General features: G+C 40.6%; 1 protein-coding gene across 15 annotated transcripts; it reads left to right on the forward strand.

Moving 5' to 3' along the window:
* Positions 1-12: 12 nt before the first annotated feature.
* LOC119022243 (polyhomeotic-like protein 2) lies at positions 13-25,141 on the forward strand. Of its 15 annotated transcripts, none has more exons than XM_037102899.1 (9): positions 1,082-1,220; positions 8,239-8,319; positions 8,610-8,668; positions 10,679-10,757; positions 18,863-18,974; positions 19,719-19,845; positions 20,088-20,340; positions 21,446-21,652; positions 22,320-25,141. In XM_037102899.1, the coding sequence occupies exons 4-9, from the start codon at positions 10,736-10,738 to the stop codon at positions 22,472-22,474; spliced, it is 876 nt and encodes a 291-aa protein (XP_036958794.1). In that variant the 5' UTR covers positions 1,082-1,220; positions 8,239-8,319; positions 8,610-8,668; positions 10,679-10,735; the 3' UTR covers positions 22,475-25,141. The 15 variants fall into 15 exon arrangements, 14 of the variants coding, with proteins under 14 accessions (XP_036958787.1, XP_036958786.1, XP_036958790.1 ...); XM_037102900.1 differs by having other exon boundaries at positions 8,614-8,668; XM_037102897.1 differs by having other exon boundaries at positions 8,239-8,290.
* Positions 25,142-25,670: the final 529 nt, after the last annotated feature.

The following is a 25,670-nucleotide window of genomic DNA, read 5'->3' on the forward strand; positions in this document are numbered from 1 at the left end:
CACGCACACACACACACACAGAGAGAGGCTTGCAGTGTGTGCCGCTGTAGTAAGCACAAAGCGCAGACAAAGTGAGACTATGAATCTGTCGCTATCTTTGCGGGTTCTCGTGTAACGTGCTGGCTCCGTCCGCCTAGCCTCGCCTCGCCTCGCCCCGCTGTCCCACCATCAGTCGGTCAGAGGCGGACTGGCTCCACGCCGCTGTGGCAGAGGGAGTGTGAGTAAATGAGAGCGTTGTTTGGAGCCGTTGAACAAAGAGCTTGTCTTCCCTCGACCATTGTTACTGAGCGGGGCGCCTGCTTTCTAAATCACTCAGAGGTGGATTCGGACTGGTAAAGTAAGTGAAGCCAGCTTCTCTGAGATGTCTCTATGTTTAAAAAGTGACGCTGTGTACTTTCATTCATTCGCATGTCGAAGTGGTCCCTGTAAGCACTGGGCCAAATGATGATTTACTGGGCGAGCGATAAGATTACGCAACACCAGATAAACTAACGTTAATGTGTAAGAATGGTCCGTACACTGCATTACATGTGTTCAACGGCTTTCTTCTCGTCGGCTAGTTTGAATTTAACCGGTTTATTAACGTTCTGTAAGTAAGTCTTTAGAATATAAACTGTTTACCACATTCATACCGTCACTAGAGTAGTAACGGCTGACTCATTATCTGCCGTGCACATTAATAATGAGAGCTCGGTGTTGAGTCGAGGTGTTTGCACAACAATACACACGAGTCCTTGTTAGCCTAACGGACTGATGATGTGTGAGGAGTTTGTCACGCCAGACTGCATCAAAAGTAATAAAATACGACTCAAAATGGAATGCTACACATTATGACCCACTCTTTACATCGGCACCAAATCCTTTTAGGAATGAAACACCATGTGTACAACTGATGGCAGGAAGGCTGCTAACATTGTCGCTAACATTATATCGCTAACATTATATCGCCATGTCTAGATAACCTGACCACTGCTCTCTGTGTTTATTTGAGCAGCAGCCACTGTGGACAGGTCCAAGTGCTCAGTGCTTGAGTTTGCCTTGCTGCTTGTGTTGACAGGTGAGGGGCGGCCATTGCTCAAGTCATGACCTCTGGGAATGGGAACACTAACAGCGGCCAGCACAATGGAGAAAGCATACCAGCCCAGGCCTTAGTCAAGTCCCACATCCTCACCCATCTGATAGAAGGCTTCGTCATCCAGGAGGGTGCTGAGCCTTTCCCAGTGAGTATGGAGCTCTGCATTCATAAAATTGTCATTATACATAGACACAATATGATCAGCTCATCAGGACACTGTCCTTGTGGACTGGTTGATTACAGCTGTTATCAGTGAACTGCTCATGTTTCTTTACCTGTTCATAGTGATGTCTCTCAATTCATTGTCACATGTTAACGACTAACTTGTTGAGTGCAGTGTTATTATCACAAATAGATGGCCAAAGTTTTGAAAGTAAAACATAAGTTGTGATAAAACAAAGAGTATCCTTTTTAAAGTAGATATCTAGATAAGTAGATAATAAATAAATATATAAATATAAATATAAATATAAATATATATATGTATATGTGTATTAGTTTATCTGCAAATACCTCAGTTCTATAGGACCTTTTGAACTAAAAGTCCCATTTGCCAATTTCAAGTATTACCACTGCATCTAAAGAAACATGAACATTTAACAATTTGGTCTGATAATGGCTCAAGTTGTTGAAATTCAGTTGTCACACACATCGAAACAACACAGAGTCATTCTCTTTTCATTGTACTTATTGTTACTCTGATGTAATCAGTAACCCTAACCCAGTGAAGTAAAGCCGAGGTGGAGAACAACACTAAAACCTCTAGAACAGGGGTCGGCAACCTTTGAGACATGGAGGGCCAGTTTGAAATTTTCTTCTCATCTAGTTGTAGAATTTTATTCCATCCATAAAGCACAACCCCAAACATTTAAGCATTTCATAAACATATGTGCTCTGGGAAGAGAGGCAAACCAAAACTGAGACCACAGTGCCTTGTCTTAAAGCCTGTATCTGTTCAAGCTCAATAATAATAATTAAAAAAAACAGCCTCCTTAATAAATTTGCCATCCATAAATGGCATCCCATGCAATGCAATGCGCAATGCGATAGCTTGCATCTGTCTGATTTTTAGCAGTGGTAAAAACTTTGAGGGAACGAGCTTGTTTATCATATCTGGACACAGCACGTTTAATTGACTGCTTTGTCTGCTTGGTCTTTGAAAGTCTTCACGTTTCATCTCAAAATTACGCTTAATGGACTTGCGTAGAGCGCAACGTGGACAGAGAGGAGTCTGCTACAGCCTGCTTTATCCAGCCAGACTCTGCATCTCATATAAAGATGGACATGGAGTTTGTTGACCCCATAAAAGCCATGGAGTACGTCCAGAAAAAAGATATCCCGCTTACAGAGTCTTAGGACTGAACGTATAATTAAAGTGAAACTCTCGCCAAAGAGCAACCTAGGCTTTATTTGTGAATGTACCTGAGTTAAACCTTTGTGTAAAAGCATAATTATGACAAAAGAGGCACTTTTAAGATTTACCGTATTTTCTTTTTTGGGTCAAACTCATTTTCAATGGAGTGCAGGGGCACTCTTACACTAGCATCAAAATCGCTATTTTTAAAACACTAAGAAGGCTTGACACAACATGAAACTTTGCTCGTAGTCTCACCAGGGTCTCTACACATGAACACGAGCATTGATCACATTTTTTGTGTATGCGGAGTTTACTAAAAAGAAGGTTTTTGGACTAGTCACCGTAGGAGCTGGATCTCCGGCACGCCACTGTCATGGCAGACAAAAAGGTGTCGATCCCTGAGTGCGACATTACAGGTAGGAGGACCGCTCCTCAAGCCTTCCTGTTAAGTCGTGAGTAGTTTTACTTTGACGCAGTGAATTAAGGATTTATTTAAACCAAACCAGAGATGAAAATTTTTGAAACAGTGGACTGACGAACCAAAATGGTTTTGGTTTTTGCGAGTGACACGAAAGACTATTTGCAGGTAAGAGCGACCAGTGCATCTGAGACACATCTGTAGAAATCTAATTTGAATTGCAATTCAAACCACTTCCAAATGTGGCTTGGACCTGATTTGCAATAATCACAGTCAATGTGTTTTTTTTGCAGTCAGACTTGCTGTCCAATCTAGATACAGTCTGAATGTGCCACAAGACATATTTAGGCTAGTAGCATGAACATGCTCATAGAGCTTGCATTACATCCCGTAATGTTATTATTGACTTCTGCTGTCAAGAATACCACTGTCCCCATTAGTCGTGGCAGAGCAATTGAAGGTGTATGTAGCACACTGATAATCATGCAGCCACATCTGTCATTTAAGACAAATGATAGCTCAGAGTACTCTCTCAAAACTGTTCAGTCTTTTTTGTTTAAAAATGCTTGATCCACAAGATCAACTTTGGAATATGGAACAGATACAACGCTCCAAGGAGATCTGTCAAGCAGTAAATTGATCAGATTAATTAGTGAGCCTTTTACAGACACAAACAAGCCCACTGGAAGGTATCAATAAGTCATTGCTGCAAAGCATGACAACGGGGAATGACGGAATGCCGTGCGTAGAAAACCAATGCGCACACAGTATTCCGACCCTCCCACACATCGCGCTGATTAGCTAGTGCACCGCCAATCAGAGAATCCAATGGCTCAGACGTCCGACGGCCCTCCTCCTCAGACTTCGCATGCTGAGTCTGAGCAGACAACGTCCAAACAGCTCTGAATGCTTCCAACGTAGCTGAACACACCAAACATATTTGTTCCCGACCTCGTCCGAGTCTCTCCAAATGCTTGAGACATCCAACGGTTGGGCTGGTGTGTTCCTGCCTTAACAGTTGAGGCAGCACTCACCTGGTAGAGAGGAGATGAACTCGTAGACATCTGCAATGTTCCACTGGCCGGGGTCATTGGGCAGGAAGCTGTAGGGTAACAGGGGCAGCTCAGAACCTTGCACTAAAGGCACCCACTTGGTGGCCAACAGGGGGGGCAGGGTTCTTTTGTAGCCAGACAAGTCTGAGCATTGGCTGGACTCTCCCTGTGCAGGGTGGACTGAGTGACTGGGGGACAGAGTGGTAGCAGTGGGCTTTTGCACAGAGAGAGCAGTCTGTCAAAGAGATAAACAAAACCTTGAGCTAAGAGGAGAGAATATGATGATACATGCCTGTCACATGATGATTGGATTGAATGTTGAATGCCATAAGACAGATCAGGATGCACTCGATTGATTTCAAAGACTGCAGTCTTTGTACTATCACACACAGATGGCAGTCCTCACTTTCACCAAAGTCAGGAATCCTTTCAAAAAATAAGTCACATTGAAAGTGGAAAGCTGGCTGTGGTCTCACCTTCTTTTTAGAGTCTAAACTGTAGTCTTTGTGGTTTCCTTTCAATGCTTTTTGTTTCTTCATGTTCTCCAGGCTGGTTTTGCGGTTTGGGAAGAGACCCGTCCTCTTTGTGCATCCCACATTGTAGCTAAAGAAAGTTAACATGGTCAGCAGAGACTCAGTCTTAAAGAGCAAAGCCTGATGGGGCATCTGAGCTGGGTCATTTTAATTATGTTTTATTTTTACAACCAGTGTGTTCAGACTTTTTTGACATGCCCAATTCTGTACCCCATGACTCTCCATCTCACAGTTAGGCTGCTGCTTTGCACCTCATACAAGAATTAGGGGAGTCACAATTCAGATTCTAAATTGACAAGCATTTCTTTTTTCCCCACCCCCACTTCCCAGAACAAATTCTAACAGCATCAGTGATGCCGGATTTATTTTAATTTTTTAGAGACCCTTTATTGATAAGTTTGGGACTTTTCTAACCCTAACCTGAAACAAGTCTTAGGCATAGTCAGTAGTCATATAAGTCAAGGTGTTGTTCTGAATTCTTTTTAAAGAAGACTTTGAAAACATAAAGGACAATTGTTGTTAAACTAATGGCATAGCCAGCCGTGCTAGAAAAACAAGGTAGCCGATAAAGAGGATGAATATTTGGATTTCGGCCAAAAGCGTGTTCAAAATCTTCTTGTTTTCCACCCCAGGCAGCAATGTGTTCCCTGCCAGTCTTACCGTTTGGCACACACTGTAGAACAGAACCTCTTGTACCTCTTGAAGATATAGGCAAAGTCAACTCTGCCACACAGCTCACAGGTCAGCATGGGCTCCTGCTGGACCTCTAACTCTGCGGAAACACACAGTCAACACACAGTCAACTGGATGCAGGCAACCAGCAACACACAGGCGAGCCATAAACAACCAGTGATGTTGGTGCAGGGTGTCCATGTAGTGAGTCTCCAGGACCCAGAGGGGCTCATTTCAAGGGGTGTTCTGCTCTTTTTGTTAGTTGTGTCACTGTACAAAGAGCAACGCTGAACCTTCATAACTTTAGTTTTGCAAAAAAAAGTGGACTTATTCAGAAAATTTGAATGAGTGCAGCTTCCAGATCCCTCTTCTAGGGGTAGACAGAGCTACCAGGTAATCATTCATGTAGTCATCATCACCATGCTGCCTTTCTGAAGCATGAGTAACGTTCTCTAAACCAATTCAACCACTTCAGAGTCGGGATGCACCAATTGATTGGCTGGTGACTGGAATTGGCTGATTTTCATGTGATTGGCCGTGACGGTCTTAATGCACGTGCGCGCTGCATGATAAACATCGCTCAGCATCAGCACCACGTGCGCACGCACGTGTAGTAGAGTAGACCTCGCGGATTACAACCTGTCAGCTGTATGGAAATTCTTCAGCATGAGTGAAGAAGACAATAAGTATGCAATATGCAACACCTGCAAGGGCATCGAGGGACATCACCAAAAACTTTTGGCACAACCAGTCTCATCCGACACTTAAAACAACATCATCTGGTCGAGTTTGCAAAGTTTGACAAAGGTAGCAAAGACCAACACTTCAGCACTTCTGCTGGCTTATATGAACTAGGGCTGCAACTAATGATTATTTTGGTTGTCGACTAATCTATTGATTATTTTTTTGATTAGTTGATTAGTCACGATTATTTTGGCACCATCTGTTTCGATGTGCCCGGCACATTGGGATCGAAATACATGACATGTATTATAAGTAATGAACACACTAAAAATTATAAGTTACAATGTTGAGGGTCTTCATAATCCTGTTAACAGAAAGAAAATCCTACACCAGCTGAAACAAGCCAACTGTCAGGTAGCATTCCTGCAGGAAACCCACCTATCTGATTTGGAACATGAAAAGTTAAAAAAGTCATTGCGATAAAGTGTATTACTCCTCACATCGATCTGAAAAAAAAGGGGGTGTCCATACTTATGCACAGACAAATTCATTTCACACAAACATTGGTACATAAAGACACTTAAGCTAAATATATCTTGGTTAACGGGTTGATTGATGGCATAGCAGTGTCCCTCATAAACGTATATGCACCTACATAACGAAGACGAGCCAGGCTTCATCAGAACAATGTTTAATGCAATATTATGGTATAGCACTGGACTGCTGTTGATGGGAGGATATTTTAACTGTGTGATGTCACAATCAATGGACTGGCAACCAGGCTAAATCTCCTGCATCAAAACATTTATCCAGAGAATCAGGCCAGTGGACATATAGAGGAGCAAGTTTCCAAGAAAAAGGGTCTTTACTTTTTACTCAAGTAGAAATGCGTCCTATTCAAGGAATGACTATACTGACAGCAGTCTTGGCTAGATGAGTCAATCAGATAATCACCCAAATTATTCATCCAGACCAGACTGGATTTATTGCTGGGAGATACCAGCAAGATAAGAAATCAGAGTCAATAATCAAATCCCTAGATGCCCAAAAAGCATTTGACCAGGTATCGTTGCTATACTTATTGCAAACATTAAAAGATTTGGCTCTAATTTTATAACCAGGATGCAAACACTCTATTCATTGCCACAGGCTGCTGTCAAATGGCTGTAGGTCAGCCAAATTTGATAATTTGGATAAAATAATTTCAAAATTTATATGGCAAAAAAAGCACCCAAGAATTCAACTTAAAACCTTACAGTTGCCCAAGCTGAATGGAGGCCTCAAACTCCCAAATCTATCCCAAATAATAATTTTGGGCTGCACAGATGAAGCTTCTGGTAGTGTGGATTAGAGCTGTCAACAAATCTTCTAAATTTGAATATATATTGGAATATTAAAAAAAACGGCGATTCGCTTGTGAAAATTAATTTTCGACTGTCGAAAAGAACACATCATCTGCTGCTTTGCAAGTGAGCGCATGGCATGACGGATCAGGGACAGGTCACAGGAGTCACACAAGCACAGCGTCACTCACCGCTGAAAATGAGACGCAACAAAAACTGTGGCAGATGCAGATGGCAGAGAGAAAAAGTCCAACTCGGCAGCAGAAAGAGTGGTTTGGACTCCAAGCAACCTAAAAAGCCCCATTTGGAAATACTTTGGATTTTGGTTAGTAGGCAGCAATAATGTGGAGCCTCGAGATAAAGTTGTGAGTTATGCAAGCTGTGTAAGCCACAGTTAACTTACTATTCCACCACTTGCAACATGAGGACACATCTTGAAAATGTGCTCCCAAATAAGCATGCCATGATGTCTGGAACTCCAACTAAAACAGCCACATCTCGACTCATATTTTTTTACCGCCCGCCACTAGCTCTTTGTCTGCAGCACGACAAGAGGTGTGCATGAAGAAAGTTGCTTCATTCATATGTAAGGACATGAGGCCGATCAGTATCGTTGATGGCACGGGCTGCAGGGAGTTTTGTCAAGAATTGGAACCGAGGCACAGTATCCCGAAAATACGTATACAAGTAGTTATGTCCTGTTGTATTAGTTTGTCCTCCTGTTACTTTTTCAAAATTATTTTTGTTGAATTTTCCTTGAACGCATGTTTATAACAAGTGTCAGGACACAAAGGATTTAATCCAATACATCAAAAAAATAATAATAATAAAGTAAAATAAGTAAATACAAAAGTAACAACAATACCAAGCTTATATAGAATCAAAATATACCAAAACAATGCAATTAGAATAAAATAACCGTGAAAAAAATGAAAAAAAAACCCAAAACATTTCCATTAGAAACGCCTGGAGCAGCATCGTTTCTTGAGGATGAGCCTCTGTGCACTGACCTGCTAACTGGCCTTCCGTTCTGACTGTGAGAATTCAGACACAACAGGTTTCCTGGGGACCAAGTCAGGTAACATCTGACTTTGTATTCCCTAGAAACGACAGTGACGGAAGAAGTTGCCACCATCAATACTTCAGGAAGTCATTGGTTAGTGGGGAAAATATATCTAGAAGTTGGTTGGTATTCATTTTGTGTTTCTTGTAGAAAGTGTAGTAAAATTATTATACTCTCTTAATTGTGTTATTGTACTTGTGTGATGAAGGATTTGTGCAATTTAGAAATTTGATTCGCTATTTTATTTATATTTCATTCTATTATACTAGTTCTTTTGATTGTTGGTACCTATTTGTATTTATGACTGTATATATGTTTTATTGTAGCTGTTACTGTGTATGTTGGGCCAAAATTCCAATAACTTTATTAAATAAGTTATTTTGAGTTTTTTTTTTCTGTCCATTTTTCGGAGGGAGGCGCTGGAGGTGAGGTTCGCCCAGGGCGTCATGAAAGCTAGAACAGCCACTGGACGTGAGTGCTAATTTCAACATACCTGTCCCTCTTGGAAGCACAGTATGGTTACAGTATTCTTTTTGAGACGACAATCTTGCTCATGTAGTTGACGAATGAGACAAGTTTCACTGTGAGGAGATCTGGGTCCTTCTGAGCCATTGTGGTGCGACGTCGCAATGCAAAGCCATTTCGGTTTAAAGACTTTTGCAGCCTACCCCTGCTAGCCAGAAATTGCGCACCTCTATCACTCACTGTAGGGTAGATTTCCAGAGCCTTGTTTCGGATCATCTTTCTTGACACTCGGTTATGATTGTCCCTCATTGAATAGATCCACTCAGAGAGTTTTGTGTCCAACTCCTCACTAACCTTTTTTTTCCCTCCTCCTGGCAGTCTTGCTCTCTTTTTGTTTGCTGCCGCTAGATCCATTTTCTGCTTTTACAAGTATCTTATTCTTTTCGGGTCAGTGTTAAAATGTTTAGCAGCTTGCTCCCCAGAGTGCTCTGCAGCATATTTAAGCACGTTCTCTTTGAACTTGATCTCAAATTTTCGTCTCCTCTTTGGCTCCTCAGCTGCCATGGTAAACAGCGTTAGCCTACCGGTGACTGACGTCTCTAGTCAAGAGCGAGGTGATTGACATGACCAGGCTACCGTAGCTATGGCTTAGATTCATTAGCAAACATTGCCCCCCTGTGGTACTTGCATATTACTATCACAAGCATAATGTTGAGGCCTGCCCAGAAAGACATAGGTTCTAATAATAGCCCCGGCCCCTTTTAGAGACCGGTCTTTATGTACCTCTGCCGACAGCGAGACCGGCAAATGTTAGAGACCTGGCTGCTAATGGAATACAGGCCAATATTAGAGGATTTACGGTATGTGATGTGTGTGTGTGTGTGTGTGTGTGTGTGTGTGTGTGTGTGTGTGTGTGTGTGTGTGTGTGTGTGTGTGTGTGTGTGTGTGTGAGTGTAGAAGCAGTATTGAAATTATAGTCACGTTATTCCAAGACTTGCCAGGGTTCTTGGCTTGTGCTACTGTTGTTCACTCTCCATACAGCTCAGCACTGGTGGAAATACTGGAACGTCAAGCTGAGAATAATGTGCAGACTGGAAAAGTAGAGCCACACAATGGTTACACAGCACTGATCCAGCTACACATGTACAGCTGTGATGGGCCAGCACTACAGGGATTGAATCCTTCAGCCCCACCTGTAACAAGATGTTAAAAATGTTAAAACAATATTAAAAAGAATAGCACAACTGATTTTTCATATATTTATATGGACCAATTACACAAGTAGGATACCATTTATTTTTGTACACTGTTAGTAAAAACTTAACTGTTTTCTTGTAAGCACTGTTCTTAAAGGAATTAAAAATCTCTGTCTTTTGATGTTGTCAGTGGTGTAGACCATGTGATTTTCAGAGTCTCAGTGTTCCCACTTAAAGTACCAAGATTGCAGAATACCAACCTCAACTCAGCAGGTTTACATAAACTTGTATACATATCTTTGTGTTTTACCTAGCTGGGATGTTCAGCATATCTGGAAAAGCAAACTGTACTACACCACTGGTTGTTGTAAGTGAAAACATAGTAGTAACGTAGCATACATTGGTCGTTTTTTAATGTGAATGGGGAACATGGCCAACCACATGAACATGGTTAACCTAGAGCAAAGAAACAAAAGAACATGATTAACCCAGGAATATGGGTAACCATCTTAACGCTATCTTAACGCTACACTCATCCTACACTTAAACTGTGAGGTGGTTTTGATCTGTCCATTGACGGATGACATAACGCCCTCATACACACTACATCTGTCACTGGATTTGTGGACGTTGTTGACGTAAATCTTCGGGAGGCCTTGCAGACAACAGATGAAATATGCCATCTTGCATGGTCAACATCAAAGTAACAATGGAGTGAATGGAAATGATCGAGTGTACACTCAAGGGGGCAGAAGTAGAACTCGTTGGTTACGTGCACGTAGCCTATTAGCTTAAAAAATTAAGTCTGTTTTGTCTGCAGGTTGAACGTCCATCTTTCTCAATTGAGAGCCTCAGGAGACACACAGGAGACTCAAAGATGGACGGCCTCTCATCAAAAGGTAAACTTCTTCAGTTTCTAAGTTCTCAGACCAGTCGCACCTAAATTATTTCTGACACTCAGAGTGGTGGTGTACATTTCCCTTGATCATGTACAAATGAGATACTGTGCAAAACACTGTTGTCACGGGGCTGCAACACAAAATGTGTTGGCATGTTTCTGGTTGATTTATCACATGATTAAAAATAAGAAAAAAACTGCTGAAAGAGAAGTTCAAAGCCAACTTATTTTTACACCCTTCCAGACCTGTCCAATCACTGAAAAATGACTGAAGATTAGGGTTAGGCCCTAAAGCTGATCCCAGACAGCCTGAGAATTTTTGCCTGTTGTTTGTGTGATCTTATTTGTGACAGACTGGATACTGTGTGCCACATCTTGCACTACATAGTTCATTTCCAGGCACCATCCAGGAGATGCCCGTGTTGAAACCATAGAAATAAAACACTATTTTGTTGAATCCTGTTGATGTGATAGGGCTCCAGGATGTCTTTTTTTGCAGTTTACCGATCATAGTGCAGTACTAAAATCGCAGTGCAGCACAGGGTGTCTCTCCTGATGGCTACTGATATTGGCCGTAATTTGATTTGTAAGAATCCACCGCTCCCAGATCAATACATCCAATCAGAGCAAAGGGAAGTGTCTGAGAAGTGTCAATCACTCTCGCGCATACGCTGCTGGCAGCCCCCCTCCCATGAGCAGCGCATACTGGGCAGTGCCCCTCCCCTGTACAGGCGCAGTGTCTGCTCTTTCCTGGTCAGATACTTTCAAGCCCAAACTGTAAACAGTAGCGGAGACCAAACAACAACAACAGAGACAAAGAATGCCCCACCATTGCCAGCGTTAAAGAGAAGAAATAAGAAGACTGACAAAGAAAAGCAGTGTAAAAAGAAAGAACTGAACTGTGCCAGAGAGAAAACAAGGATTAATATGGGAGTGTCATTTCAGAGGTGGAGGGAGCTGCGGGATTCGTAAGGACTCAAGAGCGACGCAGAGTTAGCTGCTTTTCTACTGGACAAGGACCGCTGCTTGATATATGTTTCACTCTGTGTTTTAACCACAAGGCTATGGTGGCTGCAATTACAGTAATACTCGTAATAGTGCATATCACCATATCGATCAAGCTTGTTAGCTACTGTACAAACTCCGGTGTTTAGCTTTGTCTTTATGGCTACTGGTTAGCAAAGTGTCTTTCAGTTGACCAGGTAGTAATAACGTTAGTTTGTGTCCTGTACGCTCTGAAGTAGGGATGCACCGATTGCCATTTTTTGGGCTGATTACGATTTGATGGAGTTTTAGCCAATTCTGATTTCTTTTTTCAAACCACTTTACAGCACAGAGAGATTAATTTTCTGTCTTTTCTTTAATAGAACATTTTAACATAGAAATACAATCAACTTTTCATGTCTGTTAAAAGAATTGGAACAGGTGAACAGACAAATTCTTCAAGTCTGACTTAAGGTGCAGTATCAAAATATTATGCTTCCAAGTGTGGGACATCTACACACTACTGCATGCACTGTAATTGCTATAAAATAGCCCTTTATAAATTATGGTGTGGGAAATTCACACACACATCTTAAAATGCAGTGTTATGGAACAACCATTTCCTTCAGTTCACATCCAATATCCAACTAAAACTACAAAAACAGTTGTCATGATGCATTTGAACATGCTGCCCTGGAACATAATTTTCATATTTGGAAATATGTATGACATTTTTTTAACAGCTAATCGTTAGAAAAAATAACTATATAGATTTTGGTGTGGCAAATTCACATGTCTTAAAACTGCAGCGTTATGTAATAGCCATTCTTCTTTTCACATCAAACTCAAAAGGCATATTTGGAAAACTAAACTTCTGTCAGAAAACAGATGTAAGAGATAATGGCAATAAAAGAATATATTAATAACAAAAGAAAATTAAATAAATGTAGCCTGGCAGCATAAAGATATTTCTCAAAACACACACAGTTGCAATCACTTGTACATCAATGGCAGGTTTTTCTTTGAAAACAGAAGCGTTTCTGCCTTGTCACCAGTTAGTCTGTTTCTTTTCTCATCTGTTACGTTTCCAGGCAGGCTAAACAAGCGCTCACTGTCAACTCTTGTACATGGTGCAGAGAGATAGGCACAGGCACGTGGACCAAGCACAGGGAAACAATTGTTGTTGATCCTCCAGTAGTTCACTGCATCGTCACTTCTACTAATGGGCACTTCTGACAGGTAGCTCTGTACCTGCACAAGGGGCCGGCAGCTGTTGCTCAACCAGTACATGACAAACTCCGTATTCGTCATGTACTGAAAACAGTAAGCTACGTGGCTCTTTGGCAGATGCTTCCTCTGGGTCAGATCAAGAAGCCAAAGATGCTTCAGCAGTAGGTTTGACGTATTGTGGTCACACACGGCGGCAAGACTGTATAGCAGGGGTATTCAATTAAAAGTCACTGAGGTCCACTACTAAAATTTCCTCCAAATAGAAGGTCCGAACCGAGGTCCAGCTTGTGTCATATTATTCAGTCTACCCTATGTTCCCATTTTCAGATGGTTTCAATAATGTTTTATTATCACTTTTAACATAGTTCACTTATAATCAACAGACAGCAGTTTTACCACAAAAACGCATTCCCAGTTAAATGAATTTAAGGCCTTTATTTCAGATTAAAGAAAACAGAAACCTCAGAATAAAATTAATTAAGTGCAAACAGAGCCTAACAACCATTTTTTTTTTAATCAAAGAGCTCACAGACTTGAGAACTAAGGGCCTACCCTTCAAGTAAAAAAAAAGTCAAAAAGTGTCTCCTCTTTGAACAAATCAAGTGCAAACAGAGCATTAACTAAACATCTTTCTTTTTTCTTAAATTAAAGAGATCCCAGCCTAAAAAGCTGAAGGCCTACTCTTCAAGTAACCTAAAACAGGTCAACATTAAAACAAAAAACGTAAATAAAAAATGGCTCTTTTTAGGGAAAAAATAAATAAAAAAGAGCTTTGCACATCACCTTTTCTCTTTTGATTATTCTTTTTCTTTTTTTAACTTCTCTTAATGAGAAAAATGGGCATGAGGCTGCCCTGCCAGAGACTTAAATCTCGGTTGGAATGGAGTTAGTGCCATTCTCATGCAGACATGTAAGTGTTCATTGGTGAGCCTTGAGCGGTACTTATTTTTGATAATGTTCATGGTGGAAAAAGCTGACTCACAGCTGTAAGTCGATCCAAACATTGTCAAGGTGTGCAGCGCTACTTTGGTTAGACCAGGGAACACACTCTCAGACACAGTCTGTAGCCAGAAGGTAACAGGGTCAGTTGCCTCAAAATGCTCTCTTAATGCAGCATTTCCTTGCAGATCAATGAGCTCGAGCTGTAGAGATCCTGCATGTGCCCACCTGAATGTCTGTGTCACCTCCTTGGAATATTCTCTGACATTTCTGATGAGGAAAGGATTCTGGATTAGCAGAAGGAGCTGCTGGCCAAGGCAGAAGCTGTTGAACCTTTTACTGAAGTTTCCAATCAGCTTGTTTATGAAGTCAACATAGGGAGAAGTGTCTCTCTCATCCTGAAGTTGTTCCTTCAGTTCTGGGAAGTGTTCATATTCTCCCTCAAGATCCTCTTTGAAAATGTCCAGCTTCCTCTGGAAAGAGCGAACAGCTGTCATCAAATCAGCAACTGTATTGTTCTGACCCTGCAGCTTTAAGTTGAGGTCATTAAGATGTGATGTAATGTCAACCAAAAAAGCAACCATATTCATTTTGTTTTCGTCTTCCAGAAAAAGTGAAAACTCTGTTGCTCTCTCACTCTTGACCTGCTTTAGGAAAGCTGATATTTCTTTTCTAATAGACCAGAAACATCCCAGTGCATTGCCTTTACTCAACCACCTCACATTGTTGTGCAGTAGGAGGTCATTGGCATTTGCTTCAGCATCTTCCAGGAATTCTCTCAGGGGACGATGCTGAAGGGATGAGGATGCCCTGAGGAAGTTGATGAGTCTCATCATTGTGTTCATTACCTCTGCAAAATGTTCTGATAAAGTGGTGCACAAAACAGTCTGATGGATCACACAGTGGTAAGCAATAAGCTCTGGGTTGTCCTCTTTCATCCGGGACACAGCCCCTCGGTCTTTTCCGACCATGGCAGGGGCGCCATCCGTAGTGACAGACACAATCTGCTTCGGATCTATGCCCCTCTTTCCCAACATCTCTTTTATTGCTGCATATATGTCCTCTCCTCGTGTCTGTGTCTCAAGTGGCGTTACACCCAGCAGGTCCTCACAGAGTTTCTTCTGGTCTTTGTGAAAAAATCTTACATACACCAAAAGCTGGGCATTATCACTAACATCTGTGGACTCATCGATGGCCAATGATATGCATGGTGCACTCTGAATAGCTGTATCAAGCTGTGCAAGAACATCATCTGCTAATAGTTCAGATTTTCTGGTTGCTGTTGAAGCTGACATGGGGATTTGTTTGATTTTTTCACACATCTCGTCTCTTTGTTTTCCTTCAAATAATGTTTCTGCAACCGCGTTTAAGCACTCCTTCACAACTGTCCCATCACTGAACGTTTTTTTATGTTGCCCCAAAATCCACGATACCTTCAGTGAACATTCGTTTGCACGTTGCTGGGCCGTAAAGGTGTGCGAGATGAGTCGAGTTGACCTCTCATATTGGGCTCGGAGTTCAGATATTTTGCGCGGTCTCTGCTCAGACTTCGGGGGATAGCTTCGCTCAAAAGCGCTGTGCCTTGTTTCGTCCATTCCTCTTTAAAACAACGGTTTTCCGCATCAACTTTTCTAACTTTTGAGCACGCCATGCTCTCAGTGCCGTCTGCTCTCTGCTTCAGTGCGCTGTGCGTGCAGGGTAAACAAGAGGTTTGATTGGCTCTCTGTTCTTGTGAATTTATCAGTGATTGGTCACGGGTCAGGTCAGAATCAACACTCGGTCCGGATCCGGACCGGGGTCCGCCATTTGGTAATGCCTGCTGTATAGGTTGGGTTAGCCCATATGAGTTCCTAGCGAGCATAATAACACAGTTAGCACACAGTACAGTAAACCACAAATCTTACTCGGCGGGCCTTTCACAACAAAATAAAAAGCACAACAAAGAAAACTCGCTATATACTATTTTTTTAAGCCCAAACAAAAGCCTCTTACTTGATAGCGTGGGTGCCCGTCTGAGTCGAAGCTCGAAACTCGAAACTCGTTCGGGAGCGCAAGAGTCAAGCTTTAACATCCTAAAAGCTGACGCCAGGCTTTTCACAGTGTTATGTCGACTCGATGGATTCGTCTCCTTCTGAAGATAATCGCTTCCTTCTGCAGGCGGTGAGGAAACAGCTGGGTCGGGCAGCGTTCCTTTATGGATCCAAAACAACAATGACGAATGTCCGAACAAAAACGAAAGTGAAGCCAAAACAGGCTCTGTCTCGTCCACTGAGAAGGGAACTGCAGTTAGCTTAGGCAAAATGGAAAAACGTTTCTCAAAGTTATATATATATATATATATATATATATATATATATATATATATATATATATATATATATATATATATATATATATATATATATATATATATATATATATATATATATATATATATATATATATATATATATATATATATATACAGTCGTCCTCAAAATTATTCATACCCTTGTTAATTTTGTGATTTTTTTATTTTTGCGATGAAACTAATGCATTTTTGTCACGTTTGTTTATGAATTATATGTGACCAACAAGTGAAAGAACGACAACAATACACAATTCAAGAAACTCTTAAATTCATGGGTATTTTATTGTCGGATTACCAAAAAATGCCATGTTCAAAATTATTCATACCCCTGGCAATATCTCAACAAAAATGTCCCAAATGTGTTCATCTTTGTCCCAAAGTTATTTCATGATGTCTCATTGGAATGAATACCTTTTTTGTTGACCAAATGTTAAACAAGGTTAAAAAAAATAGCATCTTTCCAGAAGAGTATAAATAGTGGGAAAGTGTTCAGGTCATTGTTAATCTCTGGTCATCATGGTAAAGAAGAAGGAGCTCAGTGAGGACCTGCGTCAGCATCTTGTGCAGGCCCACAGTGAAGGAAAGGGTTACAAGGTCATTTCCAAGCAGTATGGTGTCCCTGTCTCAACCGTCCAGAGCATCATCAACAAGCACAAGAGGTTCAACACTGTCAAAAACCTCAGTGGGCGTGGCCGAAAGTGTAAGGTGTCCCCCAAACTTGCCAGGAGAATCTGCCGAGAGGTCAACACCAACCCACGGACCACAACCAAGGCCCTAATTCAAACCCTTGAGCAGACAGTATATATATGTATATATATGTATATGTATATATATGTATATATATATATATATTATATATAATATAATATATATATAAATATATATATACACACACACATATATATAATATATTATATATATATATTATATATATATAACACACACATATATATTATATATATATATATATATAATATATACACACACATATATATATATATATATATATATATATATATATATATATATTATATATATATATTTATATATATATATAACACACATATATATATACACATATATATATATATATATATATATATGTATATATGTATGTATGTATGTATATATATATATATATAATGTATGTATATATATATATATATATATATATATATATATATATATATATATATATATATATATATATACACACACACATATATATATATATATATATATATATATATATATATGTATATATATATATATATATATATATATATATATATATATATATATATATATATATTATATATATGTATATGTGTGTGTATATATATATATATATGTGTATATATATATATATATGTGTATATATATATATATATATATATATATATATATATATATATGTATGTATATATATATATATATATATATATATACATATATATATATATACATATATATACATATATATACTGTCTGCTCAAGGGTTTTATATATATATATAAAATAATCGTGACTAATCGAAAAAATAATCGACAGATTAGTCAACAACCAAATTAATTCTTAGTTGCAGCGCTAGTTCATATAAGCCAGCAGAGGAGGTTGACTTGTCTCAGTGCTAGCTGTACCTTGACGTTTACCTTTAGCCCCTGAGCGTTGGCCTTTGCTAGCTTCATCAAACATTGCAAACTCCACCGGATGATTTTGATTTAAGTGTCGGATGAGATTGGCTGTGCCAAAAGTTTTTGGTATTGTCCTTCCAGGCTCTTCTAGTTGTTGCATATTGCATACTTATTGTCTTCTTCACTCATGCTTAAGAATTTCCATACAGCTGACAGGTTGTAATCCGCGAGGTCTACTCTACTACACGTGCATGCATATGTGGTGCTGATGCTGCGCGATCTTTTTCATGTGGCCTGAAAATTAGCCAATTCCTGTCACCAGCCGATCAATTGGTGCATCCCTACTTTGAAGTTGTTGAATTGGTTTAGAGAACGTTACTCATGCGTCAGAAAGGCAGCATGGTGATGATGATTACTTGAATGATTACCTGGTAACTCTACCCCGATGTGAGGAATATTGTCACTCGGGATATCTACAGTGATCTGCATGAGTCATTGTAATTTAGTTGTACTGGTCAAAAAGAGAACAATCAGGGCTTGTGTTGTTGTTGTTGTGGTTGTTGTTATTATTTTGAATCCGCCATGTTGGTTATCTGGCTTCCTCTGTTACCATGGTTACAAGCCTGCTCATGCACAGCAGCCTCCTCTGCGGAAGGGGCTTTGAAGGCAGGGCTGCAGCACAGCAGATAGGAAGAAGAGGGATCTGGATCTGGAAGCTGCACTCATTCAAATTTTCTGAATAAGTCCACTTTTTTTGCAAAACTAAAGTTATGAAGGTTCAGCGTTGCTCTTTGTACAGTGACACAGCTAACAAAAAGAGCAGAACACCCTTTGAAATGAGCCCCTCTGGGTCCTGGAGACTCACTACATGGACACCCACCACCAACATCACTGGTTGTTTATGGCTCTCCTGTGTGTTGCTGGTTGCCTGCATCCAGTTGACTGTGTGTTGACTGTGTGTTTCCGCAGAGTTAAAGGTCCAGCAGGAGCCCATGCTGACCTGTGAGCTGTGTGGCAGAGTTGACTTTGCCTATATCTTCAAGAGGTCCAAGAGGTTCTGTTCTACAGTGTGTGCCAAACGGTAAGACTGTGCAGGGAACACATTGCTGTCTCTTTATTTTCTTGATTTCAGTAATTTACCCTGGGGTGGATAACAAGAAGATTTTGAACATGCTTTTGGCCCAAATCCAACTCTTTATCCTCTTTATCAGCTACCTTGTTTTTCTAGCACTGCTGGCTATGCCATTGGTAGACTGTCACATTTAAATTCATAAAGATCGGCAAATGATTGGTTTGACGCTCTGACAATTGTCCTTTATGTTTCCAAAGTCTTCTTTTAAAAGAATTCAAAACACCTTGACTTCTATGACTATTGACCATACTTAAGACTTTTTTCAGGTTAGGGTTAGAAAAGTCCCAAACTAATCAATAAAGGATCTCTAAAAAATGAAAATAAATCTAGCATCACTCATGCTACTGGAATTTGCTCTGGTATCAGTCCAATTTAGGTAAGCTAGCTGTGTCATCCCTTAAGTGTTGTTTGTGTTTTTTTTTCTTTGGAGGGACACCAGAAGGTGGGGATTGGGGAAAAAGTAATGCTTGTCAATTTAGAATCTGAATTGTGACTCCCCTAATTCTTGTATGAGGTGCAAAGCAGCAGCCTGAGACATGGAGAGTTATGGAGTACAGAATGGGGCATGTCAAAAAAGTCTGAACACACTGGTAGTAAAAATAAAACAAAATTAAAATGACCCAGCTCAGATGCATTATCAGGCTTTACTCTTTAAGACTGAGTCTCAGTTGATCATGTTAACTTTCTTTGTAGCTACAATGTGGGATGCACAAAGAGGATGGGTCTCTTCCCAAACCGCAAAACCAGCCTGGAGAACGTGAAGAAACAAAGAGCATTGAACGGAAACCACAAAAACTACAGTTTAGACTCTAAAAAGAAGGTGAGACCACAGCCAGCTTTCCACTTTCGATGTGATTTATTTTTTGAAAGGCTTCCTGACTTTGGTGAAAGTGAAGGACTGCCATCTGTGTGTGATAGTACAAAGACTGCAGTCTCTGAAATCAGTCGAGTGCATCCTGATCTGTCTTATAGCATTCAACATTCAATCCAATCATCATGTGAGAGGTATGTATCATTATATTTTCTCCTCTTAGCTCAGGGTTTTGTTTATCTCTTTGACAGACTGCTCTCTCTGTGCAGAAGCCTACTGCTACTGCTCTGTCCCCCAGTCACTCAGTCCACCCTGCACAGGGAGAGTCCAGCCAATGTTCAGACTTGTCTGGCTACAAAAGAACCCTGCCCCCCCTGTTGGCCACCCAGCGGGTGCCTGTGGTGCAAGGCTCTGAGCTGCCACTGTTACCCTACAGCTACCTGCCCAGTGACCCCAGCCAGTGGAACATAGCAGACGTCTATGAGTTCATCTCCTCTCTATCAGGTGAGTGCTGCCTCAACTATTAGTGTCACTTCTATTCACTTTCAAATGTCGAGCTGAGTCCTGCTGCCACCTTTGCCATTGATAGCGATAAAGGGCAGGTGATAGGACAGAGAGGGCAGTTATAATGAATTTGAGTTTACTAAAAAGAAGGTTTTTGAACTACTCACTACCTAACAGGAAGGCTTGAGGAGCGGTCCACTCCTCCACTGCCTGTTAGGTCGCACTCGGGGATCGACACTTTTTGTCTGCCATGACGGTGGTGCACCGGAGATCCAGCTCCTACGGTGAGTAGTTAAAAAACCTTCTGTTTAGTAAACTCTGCATGCACAAACAATGTTCTCAATGCTCGTGTTCATGTGTAGCTTGCCAGAAAATGAAACTACGGTAAATCTTAAAAATGCCTCTTTCATTGTAATTATGCTTTTACATGAAGGTTTGACTCATATTCAATCACAAATAAAGCCTAGGTTGCTTTTTGGCAGAGGGCGGAGGGCAGAGGGCAGAGGGCGGAGACATCAGTGAAGCAGCATGAAAATACAGAGCGTGTAGAGCCAGAACATTTTTACATCTTATGCTGGGAATTAAGGATTTATTTTGACCAAATTGGGGATGGTGATTGTTAACACAGTGGAAAGATGGTAAGTAGGTAGTAGAATAATTCATCCTTGTTTCAGATGGATATGCAGAGACCTCTTTTTACTCCTGTCAATACAGAAATACATCAGGAATATATCCAAATTATAAAGAAAAAGAAAAGAGAAACATAGACATAGTTTTGCCTGTAGAAAGCAGAAGATACATTTTGTCATTTCACTTGAGCTTGCATACAGATTATTCTAGTTCCAACTAGAGGTGTGACTCTTCACTGGCATCAAGATTAAGCTGTCCAGGATTCAAATGCAAAACGACTCTAGATGCACCTTAGTGTGTTGCATTGTCAATGATCTATATTAATGAAACGAAGCCTGTGAGCTAGTTCAGGCAATCAACTCGAGCTGCACTGACACACGTGACATGCTTTGCTCTCCAGACCATCTTACAAACGCACTCTCTCTATTGGGCAGGCTATTTAAGGAGCACAATTTTCCTTCTCTCCCTCTGGCAGTGTCGCTGCTGCCCTGCACAAGCATCGCTGCCTGCTCCTTCAGCCCCACCACCACCCCAGCATCCACCTGCAGGCTCTGTCTACGGGGGAATATATTTAATCATCACTCCCCAATATCTCATGTAAACATATCTGCGGGGAGTGATACGGTCAGAGCCTCGACGCCAAACTTTAACTACGTTCTGCTTTGTGATAAACATTTCAAACGTGAGTTCTCTGACTGAACTGAACGTGGCTACTTTTTCATCATTTAAGTCCCCCTTTTATTTAGAAAGTCCTTCCAACAAACAGACAGCAAAAATAAAAAAAAATAAAAGCTGCATCTGTTCAAAACATAAACATTACAAAAACAAAACATTTATCCATCTGCAGTGCGAGTCCCAGTGCATCTGCGCGGAAAAAGATGTACACTCGCTGCAAAGGGCTGTTTGAATGGAAAGTCTGCGGACGTCACAGGCAACTACAGCACAAGATTTAACAGTTATTGGCACTTTCAAAAAAGACAGGAGTAGTCTCTGCTGACATTCTCTCACAGACTTCTATTTAGCACAGATTAACAGAATGAAAGTGAATATGACAACTGCAAAGCTGTTTTATAAAACAAAAAAAATAAAGTAAAAAATGATGAAAAGGTAAAGGTAATTGTTACCTGTGTGCCGCCATACTGTTGTGATGTCATGTGTGTTCATGTCGGGCTATGTGGATCTTGTCTGAGTTGACTGACTGTTTTTTTTGCACCTTTCTGTGTTAGATGTTGTTTTTTCCTGGTTCTGAGTGCAGTGGAACGCACCATTAGCCCTAATGATTATGAGGGACCAGTGTTCTGTGCAGTGCTGTAGTATCAGCTGACCGTTGGAGATGTGTGTGGCTACAGGTTGTCTGGAGATTGCCGAGGAGTTCCGTTCTCAGGAGATTGATGGACAGGCTCTGCTGCTGCTGAAAGAGGACCATCTCATGGGAACCATGAACATCAAACTGGGCCCTGCGCTCAAGATCTTTGCCCAGATCAGCATACTCAAAGACTCGTAGCCCACCTCACCTTGCCCCTTACACACACACAGACGCACACACACACTGCTGTGACTGGACAAACACAATGTGTGCTCAGGAGTTAAATGACTGTGAATAGAATTTAGCTACCAGGCCAGAAGTTTTTGATAGATGTTTTGTCATGGCCTGCTGAACACGAGGACATCACCTGGGACTGTCAGACTCACCTTTACACTAATAACTTCACTGTGATACTACTTCAGGCAAACTTCACCCCTTAGTTTGAAAAGAATGTTGTCCTGTGCTGAGAAGTGTTTCAATGAGAGCGTATCGTTTTCATAATGTAGTTCTGCAACTTCCTTGGGTCCCTGCAGGAGAGGTTTAAGGTTAGCTGTTGATTTGTTCTAGCATTTCACACAGGAAATTCCTGTGAAATTTCAGTTGTGTATTTGCCAGTTTAGCCCAACATTTCGGAAAACAACCCTGTCTGATTAGGAGATCAGGGCGCATCTCTGTGCAAAGCGACAGTCACAACCCAGGACTTTTTATCGCTTATGGTTATAGTTGGGATAGAAACCGGTCAGTGTATTTTTCCCAAAAGTGACCAAAGTAAGTTTGCATGCGTGTGTGCAGTTTATGATTCAGTGACTGAAATATTGGACTTTCAGGAGACGGCGACACATGACCATGATGCACAGTATACTAGTCCTGTATCAGGGGTAAGATAGAGCAAGTCCAGCATCAGTGTTAGACCGGGACTAGAGGACTCCATTAACTGTGTGGAGAAAAGCCACCCAACAACTCAAAAAGACATTTTGACCTGATACAGACCAGGCTTCATTTAGCTCTGCTTCCAGTCTTTGTGCTGTGATAAAGATGTCCTGAGCCAGTCTTTGCAGGCATGACTTTACTGAACTCCGACTTTAAAAACACCTTGATTGAATGGTCAGGTTCTAAATTGTTATTTAAAAACACTTGACAGACTATTTTTACAAGATTGCCATTGCACGTTAAATGAGTACCAACACATCCTCTTGATAAACTTAACGAAGCAGAAAAACTGTTGTTTCCATGTTAAGGCTCATTTATACTTCTGTGTCGGTGGTTCTGTACAGGAGCTGGACATGGCCATATGAACACACCTAAAATGTAATGTGGCCCAGTGGAACTGATTCAACGCTTTAGTCATGTATTAGAGGTGCATTATGTATGATTTTTTGTGAAGCTCAAAATGTGAAGAAATAAGTTTATGTTATGAAGATGTTTATGTACTGTGTCACATAGATATCAATTAAGCAAGCTCACTAACCAGCAAGAACCAGTCCATACTGTGTCTTGTGATACCACTTTTATACCTCAAGAGGGGATAGTCTGATAGGATATCTCAGCGATGATACCTGACCACCCTCTTGCTCCTCTACATCTGTACACTTCTCCTTCCCCTGCTTGACCCAAACTTATCTTCGTCATCCCTGGAGTCAAAGTCCTGTTCAATGCCGCTGTAAATGACCATATTCCCTGTTGTCAAACTGGCCTCCATTCAGTCTCAGTCTGCTCCCTGGACGGCTGCTGAGCCCAGTTCCATTGCCCGCTCACCTAGCTCCAATTCTAGTGCCCGTGCCTGCACCACTCTCCACCAGAATTCTTGCTGGGCCCCTCCTGTCCCAGGCCTGAAAACACTCTGCCTGTGTTCCAAGCTACCAGTCTCTGGGCTAACCAGCTCCAGTTGGGCAACAGTTGGCTGTGACTCCGGTGATATGCTGCCCCCTATTTGTTTAGTGAATAACTTCCACAAGAGGCCATTTCTTATGTATTGCACCTTCAGAGACTGGGGGACATTGTTTATTAGCTGATTCAGTTTGGATTGATTCATGTCAATTGCCCCATACTACTTCTATTCACTCCTTCATGTGTCTGGTGCTTGTTCTTCGTGGACAAAAAGCTTTTTTTCATGCAAAAATTTTTCTCATGAACTGTTGACTCCCACTGATACAGCTCTTTGTCTGAAACAGTGAATGAGTATGAATGTTCTATAATACCTGATGACTGTACTCTCACTGGAGCAGTGAAGTCCATGTACACGGGGGATGGCTACCATAAGTGCCTACTGTGACATTGTGATGCAGAAGTATAAATCAGGTATAATTTTGTCATTTAATTCTCCCTCTACCAAAGTAAAGTGAGTGTCTCTGCTGTCAGGACATGTTAAAGCTGAGCAACAGTAATGATGTTCTATTTTGTTCTTTTTATTCCTACAGATGTCATAAAAATGTTTGAAAAGTTGTATGCCAAAGTATATTATTCTATTGTTTTAGAAGCTACATCTACAGTTCATTAACGTTATGAAAACTGCAGTGCCCATTTCATGATACCCATTCATATTTTTGAGTGGTCGTATTTTCAAAAACTGCTGTTTGTTAAAAGATAAAGCTCACTGTAATTGACCAGTCAGCATTCAAACACATTTTACAATCCCTTGATGATCAAGAGCATCATTTATTTACAGTGTGTTCTGTTGGACAAAAACTGGTTTCTTTAGTTGCAGTTGAAATTTGATGATGACATCACAAACGTTTACAAAAGACCAAAAACATCCTGAAAAGAATCTGTGTTATAGAAATGACTGCAAGTGTCACTATGTTAAAAATAACATGGCATAAAAATATTCTGAAGCTAGAGAAAAATAAAATCATGAGAGGAATTATATTGACTGCAGATGATCATTTTCTAACAGCTTTAGTGCATTTGTTATAATTCAGGGGCCTCATTAATTCAATGGATTTATTAGGATTAGTTTTAATCTTATGCTTAAGTATGACTTAAGATGGAAAGATCTGATCTGTAAGTAAAGTCACCTCAATATACAAAATGGGGTGACTATTGGTACTTTCACAAAATATTGAGACAGTGACATTTCTGATTATAATCATCAGTGTGGATATAATGACTTATGCCCAGGCTACATTGAACAAGAATGTGGACATTTCCTGGAGATGATGTGATAATGAAACGTTCAACTCTCCATGCTGAGGGGGATTGAGGAATCTCTATGCGTTTGTCATTATAAGTGACTGTTGTGACATTAGACATGACAATATAAAAGGACTGCATCTCAAAAATTATAACATTTTTAAATTGATTAGAATGACACATTCTAAAAGTCTATAAATATTTGTGTGGTACACTCAACTCAAATATTTATCGTATCCAAAATTGAGTAAACAAGCTGTCCTCA

The sequence above is a fragment of the Acanthopagrus latus genome, chromosome 7, assembly GCF_904848185.1.
Source record: "Acanthopagrus latus isolate v.2019 chromosome 7, fAcaLat1.1, whole genome shotgun sequence".
Lineage (NCBI taxonomy): Eukaryota > Metazoa > Chordata > Actinopteri > Spariformes > Sparidae > Acanthopagrus > Acanthopagrus latus.